Genomic DNA, 19291 nt, shown 5'->3' on the forward strand with positions numbered 1-19291 from the left:
TTTGATCTACTCTATTTCTTCTGTTGAAGGTCCATGGTGGAATTCCGAATTGTATTCCCTGTATTGTAGTCCCTTTAGCATTAACATTGTTCTACCTTTCAGTTACCACTACAGTGCTATCAATCAAATTAGAACCCCTACAGTGTGATAGTGCACCACTCGGCCCATCGTGTCTACACTGACCTTCCAATGGGCATCCCACCCACCCCATACCCTATCCCTGTAACCCTGCAGTTCCCATGGCTAAATCACCTAGCCCGTGCATCCCTGGATACTGTGGGCAACTTAGCCTGGTCAATCCATCTAACTGGCACATCTTTGGACTGTGGGAGGAAGCAGAGCACCTTAACGAAACCCACACAGACACTGGGAGGACATGCAAACTCCGCACAGTTACCCAATGCTGGATTTGAACCCAGGTTCCTGGCACTGTGAGGCAGCAATGCTAACTTGTGTTCCACTGAGCTACCCCACCAATCCCAAACCGAACTGTAATTCCCAACTGGCGCTTGTCTGATACTTGTGGAAGGTTATTCTAAGTGTGCTACTCAGCTGGCTTCAGGAGGATACCTTCTAAGCATCAATAGCTGGTTGTGGAAACTACCAATGTGCTATTTGGCAGCTGTCTCTCCACATTAGAACTGTGGTGACACCTCAAAAAATGTGCTTAATAGGTTATAGAGAGATGTGAGATAGTGAGACATCATGAAGAAAAAGTCTGTATTTTTCTTTCTCTTATCTGGTGGATGGGGGAAAGCCCACCATATCTCTTCATGGAAAGTTCAGGAGTGCATTTTCTGCTCTGAGGAAGAATTCCAAATTTACTGCATTGTCAAAAGATTAATCGTCAAACCTCGGAAAAAAAAACAAATGGACTCTGATCGACATGAGACCACCATAATCTGACCCTCTGCTGTGTTGTGACACAGCATTGATGGCCATTTGGCTTTTTCTTAAAGTAGTGGTTCAATGAATTTTGTGATTTGAATGATCATAAAGAAATGGGAACCTATAGGGTCCAACTAGTCCACGCCGACCATAATCCCAAACTAATCTAGTCCCACCTGCCTGCACTTGGCCCATATCCCTCCATACCTTTCCTATTCATGTACTTTTCCAAATGTCTTTCAAATGTTGTAACTGTACCCACATCCACCACTTCCTCTGGATGTTCAGCAGTTGTTTGGCAAGAGCAGAACAATAGATTAAATTAGACCAGGAATGTAAAGGTAAAGTTGCCATAGTCTTACCAGGACCACAGGACTACTCTTTCATTAGAGAAAGATGACAGCTGCTGGTTTACCCGGAAGGTTACCATGCCTTAAGCAAGGGGAGAGGTTGAGAAGGATTGTCCTTAACCAGATGTGGGACTTGAACCTATGCTGTTAGTCTCATTCTGTATCACAAACCAGTCATCCATCCATCTAACTGAGCTAACCAACCTCCCAGGAATGGAAGATAAATGTAAATACATTCTAATTAATTATGCATAGTTTAGTTAAAAAACATAATTTATTAGTACAGAGCGAAGACTTGTTTATTTGTTATCAACTGCAGGGAGGGCTGGTGAGAGAAAATCATTTGGGATCTTTACAATGTTGCAAGGGGTGAGTTTGGAAAGTCGTTAGGATCTGGATTGTATTGCCTCACAGGTTATTGAGGACTGATTAAATTATGGATTTCAAAAGGGAATTTGATAAACACCTGAAATTTGCAATACCAGAGGAAGGAAGGACAGGGAAGTGGTCCTAGTTAAATGTTGAAGTTGTACAGGACATTGGTGAGGCCTGCTCTTGAATACTGTGTCCCGTTCTGATCACCCTATTACAGGAATGATATTATTAAACTGTAAAAGGTGCAGAAAAGATTTACCAGGATGTTGCTGGGACTGGAACGTTTGAGTTATAAGGAGAGGCTGGATAGGCTGGGACTCTTTCACTGGAACATAGGAAATTAAAGGCGGCATGGTGGCACAGTGGTTAGCACTGCTGCCTCACAGCGCCAGAGACCCGGGTTCAATTCCCGCCTCAGGCAACTGACTGTGTGGAGTTTGCACGTTCTCCCCGTGTCTGCGTGGGTTTCCTCCGGGTGCTCCGGTTTCCTCCCACAGTCCAAAGATGTGCAGGTCAGGTGAATTGGCCATGCTAAATTACCCCTAGTGTTAGGTAAGGGGTAGTGTGGACTTGTTGGACCGAAGGGTCTGTTTCCACACTGTAAGTAATCTAATCTAAGGGGTGACCTTATAGAGGTTTATAAAATCATGAGGAGTATAGATGGGGTAAATGGCACGTGTCTTTTCCCCAGGGTGGGAGAGTTCAAGACCCAGGGGTATATTTTTAAGGTGAAAGGAGAACTATTTTTAAAAAAAAAACATGAGGGGCAACTTTTTAGCAGTGTGTGGAATGAACTTCCAGAGGAAGTGGTGGAGCAAATACAATGTTGAAAAGACATTTGGATAAGTCCATGGATAAGGAAGGTTTGGAGGGAAATGGGCCAAGTGAAGGTAGGTGGGGTGAGTTCAGTTTGGGATTCTGGTTGGACTGAGGGGTCTGTTTCTGCGCTGTGTGACTCTAAGGCACCTGCAGAGTGTTGGCACAGAGACAATACTACAGACTCCTACTGTATAGTAACCATTCTGTGATGCTCATTGAGTTTCCTGAAGCTCATCTCCATGATCACTCTTATCCTTAATGTTATTTTTAACAAAACAAGAGTCATAGAGATATACAGCATGGAAACAGACCCTTTGGTCCAACTCGTCCTTACCGACCAGATATCCCAACCCAATCTAGTCCCACCTGCCAGCAACCGGCCCATATCCCTCCAAACCCTTCCTGCACATATATCCATCCAGATGCCTTTTAAATGTTGCAATTGTACCAGCCTCCACCACTTCCTCTGTCGGCTCATTCCATACATGCACCACCCTCTGTGTGAAAAGGTTGCCCCTTGGGTCTCTTTTATATCTTTCCCCTCTCACCCTAGACCAATGCTCTGTAGTCCTGGACTCCCCTACCCCAGGGAAAAGACCTTATATTTACCCTATCCATGCCCCTCATGATTTTTTAAATCTCTATAAGATCACCCCTCAGCCTCCGACACTCCAGAGAAAACAGCCCCAGCCTAATCGACTTCTCCCTATAGCTCAAATTCTTCAACCCTGGTTTCAAAGGATTGTAGGTCTTTTCAGGTTACAATACAGGTGTGGCTGTATAGTTTGGTTTTAGTGCTTCTGTGTATATTATCCAACCATTCTTCTGCTTTGAGTATATTCCCATATTTCTTCCAATACTCGGCCGATATCCCACAGCCTGGAGAACATGTCACTCATTTATTCACCAAAGAGACACTCTGACAGGCCAGCAAGTGAGTTCCAGCCTATTGCCACTTGTTTGCGTGGCCTATGTTTGGGTGTAGTTGTCGTTTTGCGAATTTCAGAAGTTTTGTCCAAGTAAATGAGCAGCTCCGTATCCTCAATTTTCAAATGGCGATGCTGGTAAACAACAGAAACAGTGTTACTCTCGCAAAAGAATTGTTGTTTGGATCCTGCTGTTAAATTAACAGACGTAGAAGAACATAGGACAGAAAACTTTGATCACTTCACACATGGGTTCCCACACCCATACAGACATGATCTGGTGGATCCAAGTTTGAAAGCTTCTGCTGGTATTGTTTGGTCTGGAGTGTGCCTATACCATCACAGAATTTCACAGCAAATAACTGGGAAATGGAAATTTGCATGGGCAATATTCCTGATTAAACACTACTTTAAAATATCAAATTCCACTATTTGCTATTTAAACAGAGGGCCTTTGGTAAGTATAAAATAAGGTGCACCTGTCAAAGTGGAAATTCCAGCTTACAAAACCCCCATGAATTTGTTTGTGCTGTTGTGAATGACATAATATGGATTGATTGATTGATTGGATTCTGTGTGAGATTTGGGTTGAAAGGTGACTCTGAAGCAGAATGAACTTTAAATATATTTTTGCATTGGTCAGTGATTGTTTCTGTGTGGGGTTTGGGTGGAAAAGTGACTCTGAAATGGAATGAACCTTTAAATATATTTTTGCACTGGTACCCCACTGCAAATGTTCCTGTGTTACACAGAAACACTATGGCTAGTTGTCATTAAATCAAATTTTGTTTTGGCACCACTTGTGTTTGTTCATGCTGCAAGGATGATTCATACATCAAATAAACTTTAACAGGTGCAAGAATCCTGTTATTTCATTCCTGAAATAGGGCTGTAATCCTGTTCAGTAAATGTGAAGCAATGCTCAGGATAATGCAATCTTTCTGCAATTATCATGATAAGGTGCTTATTCTAGCTGCTATCTATTTATCTGGAGGTGGCAGCTGGCAGGAGCTGTGTTACACATTTAAAAGCAAAGTTTCTGTTGTTGCTGGAAATCAGAAACCAATACAGATCGTTGTTGTGATGTATTACCAGATTGGAAACATTAACTCTGTTTCTCCCTACACAGTAGGGTGTAGTGTGATGGCTCAGTGGTTAGCACTGCTGCTTCACAATGCAAGGGACCCAGGTTTGATTCCAGCCTCTGTATCAAGTTTGCACATTCTCCCCATGTCTGCGTGGATTTCTTTTCAGGTGCTCCAGTTTCCTTCCACAGTCCAAAGATGTGCAAGTTAAATTGCCCATCATGTCCAGGCTAGGTGGATTAGCCATGGGAAATGCAGGGTTACAAAGACAGGGTAGTGGGATGGGACTGGGTGGGATGCTCTTTGTAGAGTCAGTGTGGACTTGATGGGCCGAATGGCCTGCTTCCACACAGTGTAGGGATTCAACAAGTGCTTCTATATAAGATATTGTTGTACTTCCCATTGGCTTGGATTAATGAGCAATTTCCAGAGATCCAGGCGGTCCCTGGATTGTGAGGGGTTCCATTGTAGAGTTGATTTGTAAGTTGATTTGTAACTTCCATTTGCAAGTTGATTTGTACACAGGTTATAACATAGTGCAGGGCAAAATAAAGCATTCAGTTGGAAGTACAATATGTTGGGTCTTTAAATTATACCCGGTGTTTAGAAGTCAGACGATCGTAAATCAGGGACCCACTCTACATAAATTATTGCTTGATATTACAGAATGTAAACATTACTAAAAGAAGACCAGAAGTCAAAACGTTTCATCTTCCACTTACCAGAATTAGGATGCAAAAAATACACCAGAAAAGGAACACTATTCTACATTTTATAAATACAGTAGCGCCTCGACATACAAGCGACCCCGTTCACAAACAAATCTGTTTACAAACAGGATTGTACGTAAAATGTTGCTTCAACGTACGTACGAAATTCAAGGTACGAACGAAGGTACGAATGCAAAAAGCCCGTGTGTGACCACGTGGTTTCATTGTTCTGCTTTGCTACACGCTTATTGAACGCAAAAGCTCTCGGGCCCCGCATGATCTCATTCAGTTCGTCTTTGGCGCGTGTGCTGTGAACAGCGTTCGTTGCTACGTCCAAGCATTCTTACACTATCCGAACAATGGGAAAAATTGATTCAGTTCGCGAACCGGGTCCGGGAATGGATTAACTTCGTAAGTCGAGGCACTACTGTACACAATAGGCAAAATAAATTTGTGCACAGGTTGCACATTTTTCATTTTTTAAAAAAAAGTGTCACAGAGAATGCCAATCTCTGATTCCCCATGTGATACCCTGACCAATCAGATTCTACCCTCCTGGTCTGAGCATTAAGATTGACAATTAACTGTTCTTGTTGCACTCTAACGCAATGATGACCCAACCAATCAGCACACACTCCTCATGTTGCATAAAATGGGTTAATTTGTTCAAGTCTATTTCATGGGTGCAAGATGGGAATCTTTGACTTCTAATTTCAGATTAGCCATATTCAAATGTTCGCAGACTAATTGTCTGTCTGAAAAAGGCACCTTCAATAAAAGCAGCTTTGAGTTTGTGGCCATTAAGTTAAAAATACAAAACATAATGTTGCCAGTTATCGGAATTTGCTGTATCAGCTCTGTGTTGATGGCTGGACTTGGTGTTGGGAATAACAGTGAGAGGAACAGTACCCTTTAGAAGGTTATAGGGTGGTCTGATAACAATCTTCAAGATATAAACAAGATAAACTAATTTCACTGGTTGAAGATTCTAGAACTAGGGGCATAATCTGAGAATTAGGGTCAGATTGTTCAGGAGAGATTTTAGGAAATACTTGTACACACAAAGGGTGTGATTTGGAAATGGCAGGAGATGCAGGATCAGTTGTTACTTTCAAATCTGAGATAGATAAAGTTTTAATAAGCAAAGGTATTAAGGGACATGGGCCAAAGGCAGGTATATGGAGTTAGGCCTCAGATCAGCCATGATCACACTGAATGGTGGAACTGGCTTGAGGGGCTGAATGGCCTACTCTTGGAATCTCCTAGATTGTGGAATCTCCTCAACTTCTGGAACCCGCAGTATTAAATACAGAAATTGGATGTTCCAGTCTGATTTTTCCTTTTTATTCTGCAAGCTTCAGGACACTGATGCCTCAGTAAAAGACTGGGCAAACAAATTAATCTTCCTTTAGTTTACTTTCTCTACATGATTCTCCCTTGCACTTTCTGCATTAGGCTCTGTGGCCAGTATTTAACCCAAGGGGTCAGTGGCCTTGCCTACCTCCTGAAGAATCAAAGACAACCCAATTGAGGAGCTATGAACTAGTTTTTAGCATCATCAGCCACTTCCATGGAGGATGACCTATCAGCCATCCCTCCTGCTGCTGGTAAACTTCTAACTGATGCGCGATGAGCTCAGTACCCTGTACCATTTCTCTTGATATTAGTAACCTCATAGCCCCTACCCCCCACCCCTAACTGGGGTTGGAGTGCATCAATGAGAATACTTCAGTTTGAGTGGTTGAAGGAACACACTTGTAAGCACTCTTTTGAAGAAGAGCAAGGATCTGAACTCCCACTTTGTATTTGTGTTTCCATCAAAACACTCTAGCTGATGATCTGGTCGTTGTTGCCTTGTTATTTTTTTGGCTGCTTGCTAGTCGCAAAATTGGCTGACGTGACTCTTGCATTGCAACACTTCAAAAGTACGTCAGAGACTGTAAAGCCCTTTGAGGGGCAGCTTTTGTGAAATGTTAATTTCATTTTCTTCTGCAAACCACAAAGGTGTTGAAAAAGGACCCAAAGATTAAAACTCGCAGTCCTTCTTGTGTGGTTTGACTTGATTTATTTGGGCTTCGTACCGTTAAGGTTTTGAGATTAAATCTGTATTTTGAGTGCATATTTTAGGTTGACACCTTTTCATGGAGAGTATTGAGGGAGGGTATTGTATTCTCCAGTCTTTGGGTGAAATGATGATCCTGCTCTGGTGAAAATAAAAGATTTCCATTTCATTATCCAAAGAAATTACTCTCCCACCCTGAATGGCATTCTTTCCTTGGCTAACCTCAAGAAAAGAGATAAACTGATCATCGTTGTTTTTTCGTAGTGCTGTACAGAGCTGGAAGCAAGTACACTTTGTCCCTGACTGTTGACACAAAATAACAGTGTCATCGTAACACCTGTACAGTCTGTTATAAAGAGAGGAGCAGTCTTAAAGAGACCACTGAAACAGCACTTTTCAATTTTCGCTGACAGAGTCAAGGGTTCGGTGGTGCACTGGTAGTGTCAATACCTCTGAACCAGTTCTGAGGAAGTCACTCAACCTGAAGCAGCAACCCTTCTTTAAAGACACTGTCAGACCTGCTGAGCTTTTCCAGCAATTTGTTTTGTTTCTGAGCCAGGAGGCTTGGGTTCAAGTCCCATCTCCGAACAAGTTGATGAAAAGTAGTATCTGAAGAGGTTTTGTCTTAAAAAGTTACACTGACTTAGAGGTACAGTCCAATATTTTAAAATTAAACGATAGCAGAAATTTCATTGTGATTTGGGCAGCATCAAGTGACAACTGTGTTGAATTGCAAATATTCAAACAACGTATGTGCAGCTCAATTTCACATCCTGATGTACGGATAATAGCGGGAAGAGAGCTCCGAAAATCTTGCTTACTCGTTGGCTTTGCACAATTAAGTCTTTCTGTGGATGATCAGAAAAAAAAATGTACAGAAACGGTGTGCAAGGTTCTGGGAGACCAGCTGAAAGTGAGAATTAATTTGGGATGAGCCAACTGCAACTCATGTCATACAGACAGCACCCTCGAGGATCTGCTGATCAGTTTATCACAAGATGCTGCAACAAAGCTGTGAGCTTGCCAAAGCGGAACTGTCAGAGAGGCTCATGTGAGTCAGTCATCACCCCTGCCCCAATTTATGCCTCTAAGAAATGGCGCGGTGACTCAGTGGTTAGCAATGCTGCCTTATAACGCCGGGGCCTAGGTTTGATTCCACCCTTGGGCAACTGTCTGTCTGTGTGGAGTTTGCACATTCTCCCCATGTCTGTGTGGGTTTCCTCTGGGTGCTCCAGTTTCCTCCCACAGTCCAAAGATGTGCAGGTCAGGTGGATTGGCTAAGGGAAATTACCCGTAGTGTCCAAGGATGTGTCGGCAAGGTGGATTATCCATGCGAAATTCAGGGATGAGGTGGGTCTGGGTGGGATATTCTTGGAGGGTCGGTGTGGACTTGATGGGATGAATGGCCTGCTTCCACCCTGTGGGGATTCTAAGGGTCTTTTGAGCATCGACGTAACACTTCAAGATGGACACCCTGTATGAAGCTGTTGTGGTAAGGCAAGAACAATTATGTGCTTTAGGTGCAGCTAACACTGTTGCTATGGACACTAACGCACACCAAACCAACCAAACCTGTAACACATGCAGTTTCCCATACCTCCCCAAATTGTTGTCCAGTTTTCGTTAATATTTGTAGAGCATGCAGCACGTAGGCATACTCTGCATGTAGGTACAGGAGAGTCTGATTCTGAAGGCCAGGCCAGACCTCAGAACTAATAAAGCAATTCAGCAGCACAGCATGTGCACAAACGTAACCACATCAATGAGGGTCAGACTCCGCGAAAGGCAAAGAAGACGAAGCTTTGCATATTGTTAACTTCACACACCAGATAGATTAGATTAGATTAGATTAGATTAGATTGGATTCCCTACAGTGTGGAAACAGGCCCTTCGGCCCAACAAGTCCACACAGACCCTCCGAAGAGTAACCTACCCAGACCCATTCCCCTCTGGCGAATGCACCTAACACTATGGGAAATTTAGCATGACCAATTCGCCTGACCTGCACATCTTTGGACTGTGGGAGGAAACCGGAGGAAACCCACACAGACACTGGGAGAATGTGCAAACTCCACGCAGACAGTCACCCGAGGCTGGAATTGAACCTGGGACCCTGGTGCTGTGAGGCAGCCGTGCTAACCACTGAGCCATCGTGCTGCCCACGATAGTATAAGGTGATCAGAAGCTTTTTCAACTCTTGGCATCATATGTCCTGGAAACAAAAGGATGACAATAGACATGTTACCATTACACATCTGAAGGACGTCCTTCAGAAAGAGCTGATGTATGATACAGCTTAGAAGAGACTGTGTCTCACAGCAGATAGTGGATCACCAAGTCTGTGCTTTTGACAGATTCACAGTACAATGCAAAAATACTAGTTCACCTGGCCTTCCTGAACTCTTCTACCTGGTCGATACCAATGATCTAACAGTGGTAAGACTACCAGCAAGCATAGTTACAATTCATGGGATTCAAATTGCATCTTCTGTGGAGGAACAGACCACCCGTGTTCTGAAGGAATATGGTGCAGAAGTGAGATATATAATCCAGGTACCCTGGTGATTTATGTCTAACAAGCTGAATAAATTACACACTCCACACACAGGCTAAGATAATCCTCTTGGTCAACATGTTGATGATCTTGATTACGGTGTATTCACGGTAGATCCATTCAACTATGGCCAGTGCCAGTAGCAGTTCCCATTGATAATTACTGAAGGTAAGCAACTAGAGGAGTTGCCAGAGATCGTTATCCAAGGATGGTCTAACAGTATTAAAGTCGTACCTCAGGAGGATTGTTCATGTTGGCTATTCAGAGATGAATTTGGTAAATCACAGTAAGTGTTTCTCAAGGGAAAACAAATCCTAACACCATAAGCAATCTGCTGAGGCGTTATCTCTGTTACAACAGAAAGATCTTAAGTATCTTTGCCTAGGTACAAGGCATTGTAATGTAGCAACTGTAAACTTTTGACTGTACTTATTTGAATACATGACAATAAAGCTAATTCAATTTGACATATGGGCATTGAATGTCAATGTTCCCTTTCTTCCTACTACATTACCATTCAAGGGCTGTGCACATTAATGGCTTCTGGAAGCAGAAGTCCTGCTGTGATGTGATAATGGACATGCACAGGGCTTCCCAGCGGCCGTGCATCTTAGAGGGAACAATGTTTAATACACAAGGCAGCTAAGAACTGAGCCTGCGATGAATCGGGTTAGCAAATGACTTGTTGCATGTGATGCACATCAGTGCCACCAATGGAGCGAACCTTGACATCCATTTGATGTTCCACCCAAACCTTGGGTGGATCTATAATTTTCCTTTATTTGTTCATGCAATGAGAGCATCACTCGCTGGACCAGTACTTATTGCCTGTCCCCTTTGATTCCAGCCTCAGGTGACTGTCTGTGTGGAGTTTGCACTTTCTCCCTGTGTCTGCGTGGGTTTCCTCTGGGTGCTCTGGTTTCCTCCACAGTCTAAAGATGTGCAGGTCAGGTGAATTGGCCATGCTAAATTGTCCCATAGTGTTAGGTCCATTAGTCAGAGGGAAATGGGTCTGGACGGATTGCACTTCGGAGGGTCGGTGTGGACTTGTTGGGCCGAAGGGCCTGTTTCCACAATGTAGGGAATCTAATCTAATCTAATTGCCCAGAGAGCAGTCAAGAGTCAACCACGTTGCTGAGGGTCTGGAGTCACAGACCGAGTAAGGATCACAGATTTTTCTCTAAGGATGAGTGAACCAGATAGGATTTACTGACCATCGACAATAATTGTCTGGTCATTGACCGCTTTTAATTTCAGACTTTTATTGAATTAAAATTCCACTGGTGAACCCATGACTCCTGAAGTTTTAGTCCAGTGACATTACCAAAACACTGCCATCTCCCTCAATTCACAGTGCTTTGAGAAATTTATATCCTTGTGGTGGATAACTTTTCTAATTTTACCCCTGTTTACTGACTTAGCAATATAATGAGTAGACCGTCACTGATTGGATAAACGGCTATTTTAAGTTATCCAGAATGGATAGTGCCCGACAAACAATTCCCTAGCAAAGCATTTCAGGGCACGTGGTGTAAGTGAGAAGTGATTCATAGCACATCACCCCACAATCAATGCTCAAAAGGTCCAGTAGAGTAAATGCTATGTACCACCAAATCAGCGATCAGTTAATGTCGAGCAGCTCAGCAAGATTTTAAAGTTGCAATGCTGCAATTGTGCACCACATCATTGGAGAAGGGATTACCATCCCCTGTACAGCTTGTGCGTAGAAAGTAAGTGGATAATAGTTGTAAAAATAACTTGTTAGGTTATTTAACACCACAATTAGTTTCTTATGTTTTGAGGGGTAGCAAATGCATTGCCACATCAAGTAAAATACTGTACCCCAGGCAAAATCCATTACAGACTGTTGGTCAGTTTCTTTATGTTGTGTTTATAGTGAAGTTTTTTTCAGAAAAGCTGCTTTTGGAATGGTTAGCTTTTTGTGATCTTGTGCCCAATGTTGGTGCATATATATTGATTTTATTTAAAATGTCTGTGGCCTGAAATTATGCTCTTACCTGAATATTTTGATAAATATGTATTTTGAATTTGAATTTGAATTGAATTTATTGCCACGTGTACTGAGGTACAGTGAAAATTTTGTCTTGTCAGCAATCTAGGCAGATCACTGAGTTAAGTAGCAAAGATAGTAAATAATAGGTAAATAGTGGCAAAATCAAAAACACAGGGACAGGTGAATGTTAAGAGTTTGAGTCCATTCAGTATTTAGATTAGATTAGGTTACCTACAGTATGGAAATAGGCCCTTTGGCCCAACAAGTCCACACAAACCCTCTGAAGCGTAACCCACTCAGACCCATTCCCTTACCCTATACTTACCCCTGACTAATGTACCTAACGCTATGGGCAATTCAGTATTGCCAATTTGCCTGACCTGTACGTTTTTTTTTGGATTGTGGGAGGAAACCCACGCAGACACTAGGAGAATGTGCAAACTCCACGCAGACAGTCGGCTGAGGTGGGAATCGAACCCGGGTCCCTGGCACTGTGAGGCAACATTGCTAACCACTGAGCTACCAGTAGGGTAGAACTGTTTTGAAACTGACTGCTGCATGTGTTCAGGCTTCTGTACTTTCTCCCTGATGGTAGAGGTTGTAGAAAAACATTGCCAGGTGGGATGGATCTTTGAAAATGCTGGCGGCCTTTCCTTGACAGCGGGCCTGGTAGATGGATTCTATCGATGGGCGGTTAGCATTTGTGATTGTCCGTGCCAAGTTCACCACTCTCTGTAACTGTCTCCGATCTTGAATGGTGCAGTTGCCATATCAGGTAGTGATACATTCATACAGAATGCTCTGGATGGTGCACCTATAAAAGTTGGCAAGGGTATTCGCCATCATACCAAATTTCCTCAGCTGCCTGAGGAAGAAGAGACGTTGTTGGGCCTTTGTAACCAGTGCATCCACATGAAGACTCCAAAAAAAGCTTGTTGGGGATGACCATTCCCAGGAGCTTGACGCTTGACACTCTCCACTCGTTCCACCTCTGTGCTGTTCATGTGAAGGGGGACATGAGTAACATCTCGCCGAAAGTCAATAATGCTTTCCTTGGTTTTGCTGGCATTGAGAGCTAGGTTATTCTCAGTGCAGGATCTTTCCAGGTCTTCCACCTCACGTCTGTAGTTTGTTTTGTCGCCATCTGAGATTTGACTGACTATGATGGTGTCATCAGCAAACTTGTAAATGGCATTAGTCTGGTATTTGGCAACGCAGTCATGGGTATGCACTGAGTACAGGAGGCAGTTGAGTACGCACCTCTGGAGTGCTCCATTGTTGATTAATGAGGACAACATGCTTGTCAACTAACAGTGCCTGTATAATTAAAACTGTATATTTAAATTTTAATTTTCTGTTTTCATTGGATTACAGGTCGGAATTATTGGTGGATCAGGACTTGGTGACCTGGACATTTTGGAGGAAAAGACTGAGAAAAATGTCGATACACCTTTTGGAAAGGTTTGATATTTCTGCCTATCCATACTATGTTTTTTGGTTTATTATCAGTTGTGTGTTCTGAACCAAAGATCCATTTGTAATGTTTGAAATATCTCTTTTAATGGAAAGAAAACACATTCTACCTGGTTTTCTTTCCTCCTCTTACCAAGGCTTTTATTGTGCTGTCACACATGTAAAGAATTTTTAGTTGTCCATTTTCAAAGGAAAAAACTTGACTATTTGGTATCTTTTTGTCTTTTCCATTTATCTGTTGTGCATTCTTGTATTTTGTCACTCTTTATATTTCTCTTTTACACCATTATATCTGTTGTTATGACCGTGGTAATGCTTCTCTGAATTTTCCTCCTTTTTTTTATTTCTTCTAAATTGCAAGTATCCCCTTCTGCCTGTTGATCTAAAATGATTTATTTGTTCCTTACTTTTTAAATTTACTTTTCCCTGGAACCTTGCAATAGTTTTGCTTCCTGCAGCAGTCTCCTGGTTTCACCTTAGCTTAATATCATCTTGTCATTACTATTTCTAAATTGTCTTCGATATTTTTCTGATGATGGAGTCAGTCATTTTTTTTTTTTGCCTGGTTATTCAGTATGTCCTTTTGCCCCCAATCCTTCTCTCCCACATGGACAGCTTTTCAGTTCTTCTCTGTCTGTGTCCCAGTCTATTTGTATCTGTTCTGTTACCCTGATGCACTTGTGTAGTATGATCTGCCTGTAAAGCATATAAGACAACATGTTTCACTGCACCTTGGTACATTTGACAGTAATAAATCAAACCAAATCACTCAGAATTTGTGTAATGAGGAACTGAGAGCTCTGGCACCCTTTCACCATCCTGTAACATGTCATAGAGTCATAGAGATGTACAGCATGGAAACAGACCCTTCGGTCCAATCCATCCATGCCGACCAGATATCCCAACCCAATCTAGTCCCACCTACCAGCACCCGGCCCATATCCCTCCAAACCCTTCCTATTCATATACCCATCCAAATACCTCTTAAATATTGCAATTGTCAGTGCACTCCAACCAGAACTCAATCAATAAACTGGACCTGATACACAAACCACTCAGATACAGAGCCAGAAGTATCAGAAAACAGACACATAAATACCAGGCAGGACAGACTGCCAACACTTCACGGGAGGCGCACTGACAATGTCACTTAGTGAGGTGACGAAATGTCTGCAGAAAAACACTGATGAAGGGCTTTTGCCCAAAACATCGATTTTCCTGCTCCTCGGATGCTGCCTGACCTGCTGTGCTTTTCCAGCACCACTCTAATCTTGAGAAAAACATATCAGCTGGTTAACGAATCTACAACCTCGTCAATGCACTGACATCATTAGCTACAGGACAGAAACATTTCTCTGATATTCACCTCCGCAGTTTTGTTTTAACCTCTAAGAAGCTGACTTTTTTTATTGAGGGCGACTAGTATGATGCAGCGATAGTTTGTGAAAATGCACCACTTCAATAAATATGTTATCAAAACGCTATTCCTTCCTCGAGTACAGACGGTGGTTGGGAAAGAAAACGTGATTCTCGTTATTACTTTCTTAGTTTCAGATCAGTTAATCACATCTGGAACTTGTTCAACATTTTGTAAAGCCATGTTCTGCATGACTCAGACAAAACTACCAATTATTTGAGATGTGCATTATGTTTGTGCATTAGCTTGTGCCAATGGTATTCAAGTAGCAAAGGCTGTATATTGCCATTAACTCATGTTGGGAGAAACAAATCGAGCCTGAGGCTTATAAGGTCTTTGTCTCATACACAGTGGGATTTTCATATTTACTTACAATCCAGTTCTTGAATGACGTTAATTCATTTGAAGCATGTCCTCAGAAAAAGAACACATCAAGATAATTAAAATTACAATGATGTATTTTGTGCTAATTGTAATTGTGCTGAAAGATGATATTCAAATCTGGACCAGTTAATAAGACAAACCATATTAAACTTATCTATCGTGTTATGAAATGGGATTAAATACCTTTGCGTGGAACCATATCGCTAGGTTTCCGCCATCAGATACGCCTCAAGTAAACTGGGCTTTTCTCTTTGCAGTGTGTTTTGCATCATTGATCACCTGCATAACCTATGGGAATTGAAAAGTGTGGCGCTGGGAAAGCACAGCAGGTCAGGCAGCATCCGAGGAACAGGAGAATCGACCTTTCAGGTATAAGCCTTTCCTGATGAAGGGCTTATTCCCGAAACATCAATTCTCCTGCTCCTCGGCTGCTGCCTGACCTGCTGTGCTTTCCCAGTGCCACACTTTTCAACTCCGATTCTCCAGCATCTGCAGTCCTCACTTTCTCTTTGCTGCTTATCCTTTTCAACTTCTAATTTCTATTGCTTGTTTTCTAAAATATGGCAATGATAACACTATATGTACTTTTCCACTTCTGCTAGAAGCTCAGTGGATTCACTCTTACCTCTTTTTTGTTTTCTCCATTATCATAATAAGAATCTAATACTTTTTTTAAAATCAAGCATTATACCTAAGTTGTACCCTACAGTATTGATTTAATGCCTGTCAATTGTTTGCAGTGATTTTGTGAGGTATTTAGGTGGAATCATAAAGAATTCAATGGGATGGTTTATGTGCTCTTGCCTGATGTCTATGACAACTAGGATAATAGTGACTACACTTCCCTGAGAGAATTTGGATCAGAATGTTTTAATTCAAACTTCAGAACGTTGCCCTCTTTGAACTGGTCCTGCTGTTTGAGCTGCCAATCCTAGTTTCTTTCTTGTATTAAAATGTTTTTTTTAAAGCACCCACTGCTGGTTTTAAGCATGTTAGTGCTGCCACCTCTCAAAGGATGAGTGTTCAGCTACCAACTGCAACCTGAAAGTCAACTTATTGGGAACTGGCATTGCTGATGTGGGGTAGAGTGGAGGAGGTCATGATGGGGAAGTCTAGTGTAATGTTCAAGCAGAAAATAAGTCTGCCAGCAGTATAAGAGAGCAGGATATAATATTATAGAGCGTGGAAGGAGGCTGATGAGTATTGTGATACTGTGTATGAACAGTTAGATGATGCAAAGGTTGCTTAAAGAAACATTTGCTTGAAATGTTGTTTTGTTCAAAGAGCAATTTGGATAAAGAATAACTAATTCTGCAGTTTGTACTTCTACAATGCATATAGAAGTATTTATACTTTCTTTAAAAATCATAGAATGGCTACAGTGTGGAAACAGGGCCTTTGGCCCTGCAAGTCCACACTGACTCTCCAAAGAGTATTCCACCCTCACCCATTCCCCATTAGTCAACATTTACTCCAAACCTACACAGCCCTGAACACTATGTACAATTTAGTGCGGCCAGTTCACATAACCTGCACTTCTTTGGACTGTGGGAGGAAACCAAAGCACCCAGAGTAAACCCACACAGACACAGAATGTACAATCTCCACATAGACAGTCGCCCAAGGCTGGAGTTGAACCCTGGTCCCTGACGCTGTGAGGTGGCAGTGCTAGCCACTGAGCCAGTGTGCCGCCCGAACAAAGATTTTAAAAGTTATGGATTATTTATTTTGCTGTTTATCACTTGATTATTTTAGGTTATATATTAATTAGTGTTCATTTTGAACTGGCTATAATGTGAAGCATACACAAGCTTTTATTTCCCCACAATAAAATGTTGATTTGATAACTCTGTTCATTTTCCAATAAATGAGACTTTGACAGATATGTGCATAAATGTTTTATGAGGTGCGAAATCATACCAACCTCTGCAGGCTCCTAGTTGGCACAGCAGAGCTCTCCACTGAGTAAGCTCAGCCATACAGCTAGGTGAGCTAGAGGATTGATTCTCACTCTGTGCTGAGCTAGGTTATCCCAAATGGCATTGATGCCACAATCAGATTTGAATGGCCTGGAGTTGGAAGGATCAGAGTCTGGCTATTCATGCATCATAGCTATTCCATGTGCGTGTGGCTCTACATTGGCAAAAGAAAAGGTTGTTTTTGACTGTGACAGTTGCTGCAGATAAATAGTCTTTCCAGGCTTGCACATGGAAACTGGCATCTTGGCAAAGTACAAGATAGTGACCACCACTTGTGCAAACACGCTGCCTACAAGATAATGGCAAATGAAGGACCAACAACAAACTCTTCAATGGTACTTTCTAGCTTCAGTATCTAATTTCACTGTCAATTATAAGAAATTATTGAATGTCAAATAATATAATCTGTGGGAAGAATTGGGATTTAATGACATGGGCACAAAGCAGAAAAAGATGACGTTTGTTATTTGACTTTTCAATCAAAATCCGTTCTGATCTGCTTCAAGACAAAGCATCACTGCAAGATTTAGGATTCATTCACAATGTCTAGCTTACTTTTCATTCAGCTATTAGAATTTCGGAAGCTTCCAACATTGAGAAATCTCAATACCAGCTCTATGTCCACTCACTTAACCTGTCAACCTTTGTTACACCTTCATAACTTACATTCCTACCATCTTTATGTTATCAACAAATTTCAGTGGTAATTACAAACATAAGAAGTAGGTTGCTGCACCATTTAAAAGATCATGTCTGAAAAGACTCTGCCCCTTACCCTGACCCAACTTTAACTTTCCTGCCTGTCCCCATAATATGTGTAGGTCAAACACATCGGTCTAGCTCAGTCTTGAATATATACAATAATCCAGCCTCCCCTGCACTGTGGTCAAGAATTGTAAAGGTGAGAGAAGCAATTCAACCAAATGTTCATCTCAGTAAATATCTATTGGAGGGAAAATGTTAGAAGTTATAATTAAAAAAGTTATAGCAGGGTATTTCAATAACTTCAAGGTACTCTGGCAGAGTCAATGTTATTTGATGAAAAGGAAATAATATTTGACCAATCTCAAAATCACTGAAGGATGCATTTGGACCATTCATTAAATAAGCATCATTACCTTCTGCCGATCTCCTTTTTATTGCACACCCAAGCACATTATTTTCATGCAACTAATTATCCCAATGCCATCTTGAACCTACTGGAGTTCTTTGAGGAGGTAAACCGTATGGTATATAAAGGGAAACCAATGGACATAGAGTTTTTAGATTTCCAGAAGGTATTTGATAAGGCCTGACATTGGAGATTATTGTGGAAAGTGGAAGCTCCTGGTGTAGGGTATAATATATCGCTGTGAATAGAAGATTGGCTGGCTAATAGAAAGCAGAAGGTAGGAATAAATGGGACATTTTTGGGTTAGCAAGTTGTAACAATTGGTCTGCCACGGGGCTCGCTGCTGAGCTTCAACTTTTTACAATTGATATAAATAACTTAGATGAAGGGACAGAATGTATGATTGTCAAACCTGTTGATGCAGAAGTGGATGGGAATGTTATGTTGTGAAGATGTGGCACAAGGAGGTGACGAAAAGATGTTGGTAGGTTAAATAAGTAGACAAAGATATGCAAATAGATTATACAATATGGATATGCTGAATTGTCCCTTTTGGCAGGAAGAATAAAAAAGAAGCATATTATTCAAACAGCAAGAGACTGCAAAGCTGTGAAATACACATGGATTTGGTTGTTCTTGTCCATAAACTATAAAACGTTAATCTATAGGTGCAGCGATTAAATAAGAAAGCCAACAGAATATCATGAGGGGACTTGAATGTGAAAGGAGGAAGGATATGCTTCAGTTATACAGGTGAGACTGCACCTGGAGTACTGTAGAAGGCCACCTTCCACCTGTGCTCAATAATTGAAGGATTTAAATGAATAGGAGGTACTTTGGAGAAGTTTACTAGACCACAACCTGAAATGGGTAGGGCTGTCCCATGAGGAAAGTTTGCACTGTCTAAGTTCTTATCCATTGGAGTTTAAAAGAGTAAGCACTAATTTGGTCGAAACATAAAACCATGAGATCGCTTAGCAGAGTCGATGGGGAGAGAATATTTCCTCTTATGGGAGAATGTAGAACTGGGCGTCACTGTTTAAAAACAGTCGTTCATTTACAAAGATTAGGCAGAATCTTTTCTGAAGGTGCTCGTTCTTCCTGACAAAGTATTAGAACCAGAGACCTTAAATATTGTTATGGC

The 19291-nt window shown here is 41.7% G+C and overlaps 1 protein-coding gene across 2 annotated transcripts in view; it reads left to right on the forward strand.

Moving 5' to 3' along the window:
- Nucleotides 1–19291, forward strand: part of mtap (methylthioadenosine phosphorylase) — a 203888-nt gene that overhangs the window by 35561 nt on the left and 149036 nt on the right. For both annotated transcript variants that reach the window (XM_072590257.1, XM_072590265.1), the window contains exon 2: nucleotides 13158–13244. In XM_072590257.1, coding sequence (XP_072446358.1) covers nucleotides 13158–13244 — 87 coding nt within the window. The remainder of the gene's footprint in view (nucleotides 1–13157; nucleotides 13245–19291) is intronic.

This window comes from Chiloscyllium punctatum, chromosome 2 (assembly GCF_047496795.1).
Source record: "Chiloscyllium punctatum isolate Juve2018m chromosome 2, sChiPun1.3, whole genome shotgun sequence".
Lineage (NCBI taxonomy): Eukaryota > Metazoa > Chordata > Chondrichthyes > Orectolobiformes > Hemiscylliidae > Chiloscyllium > Chiloscyllium punctatum.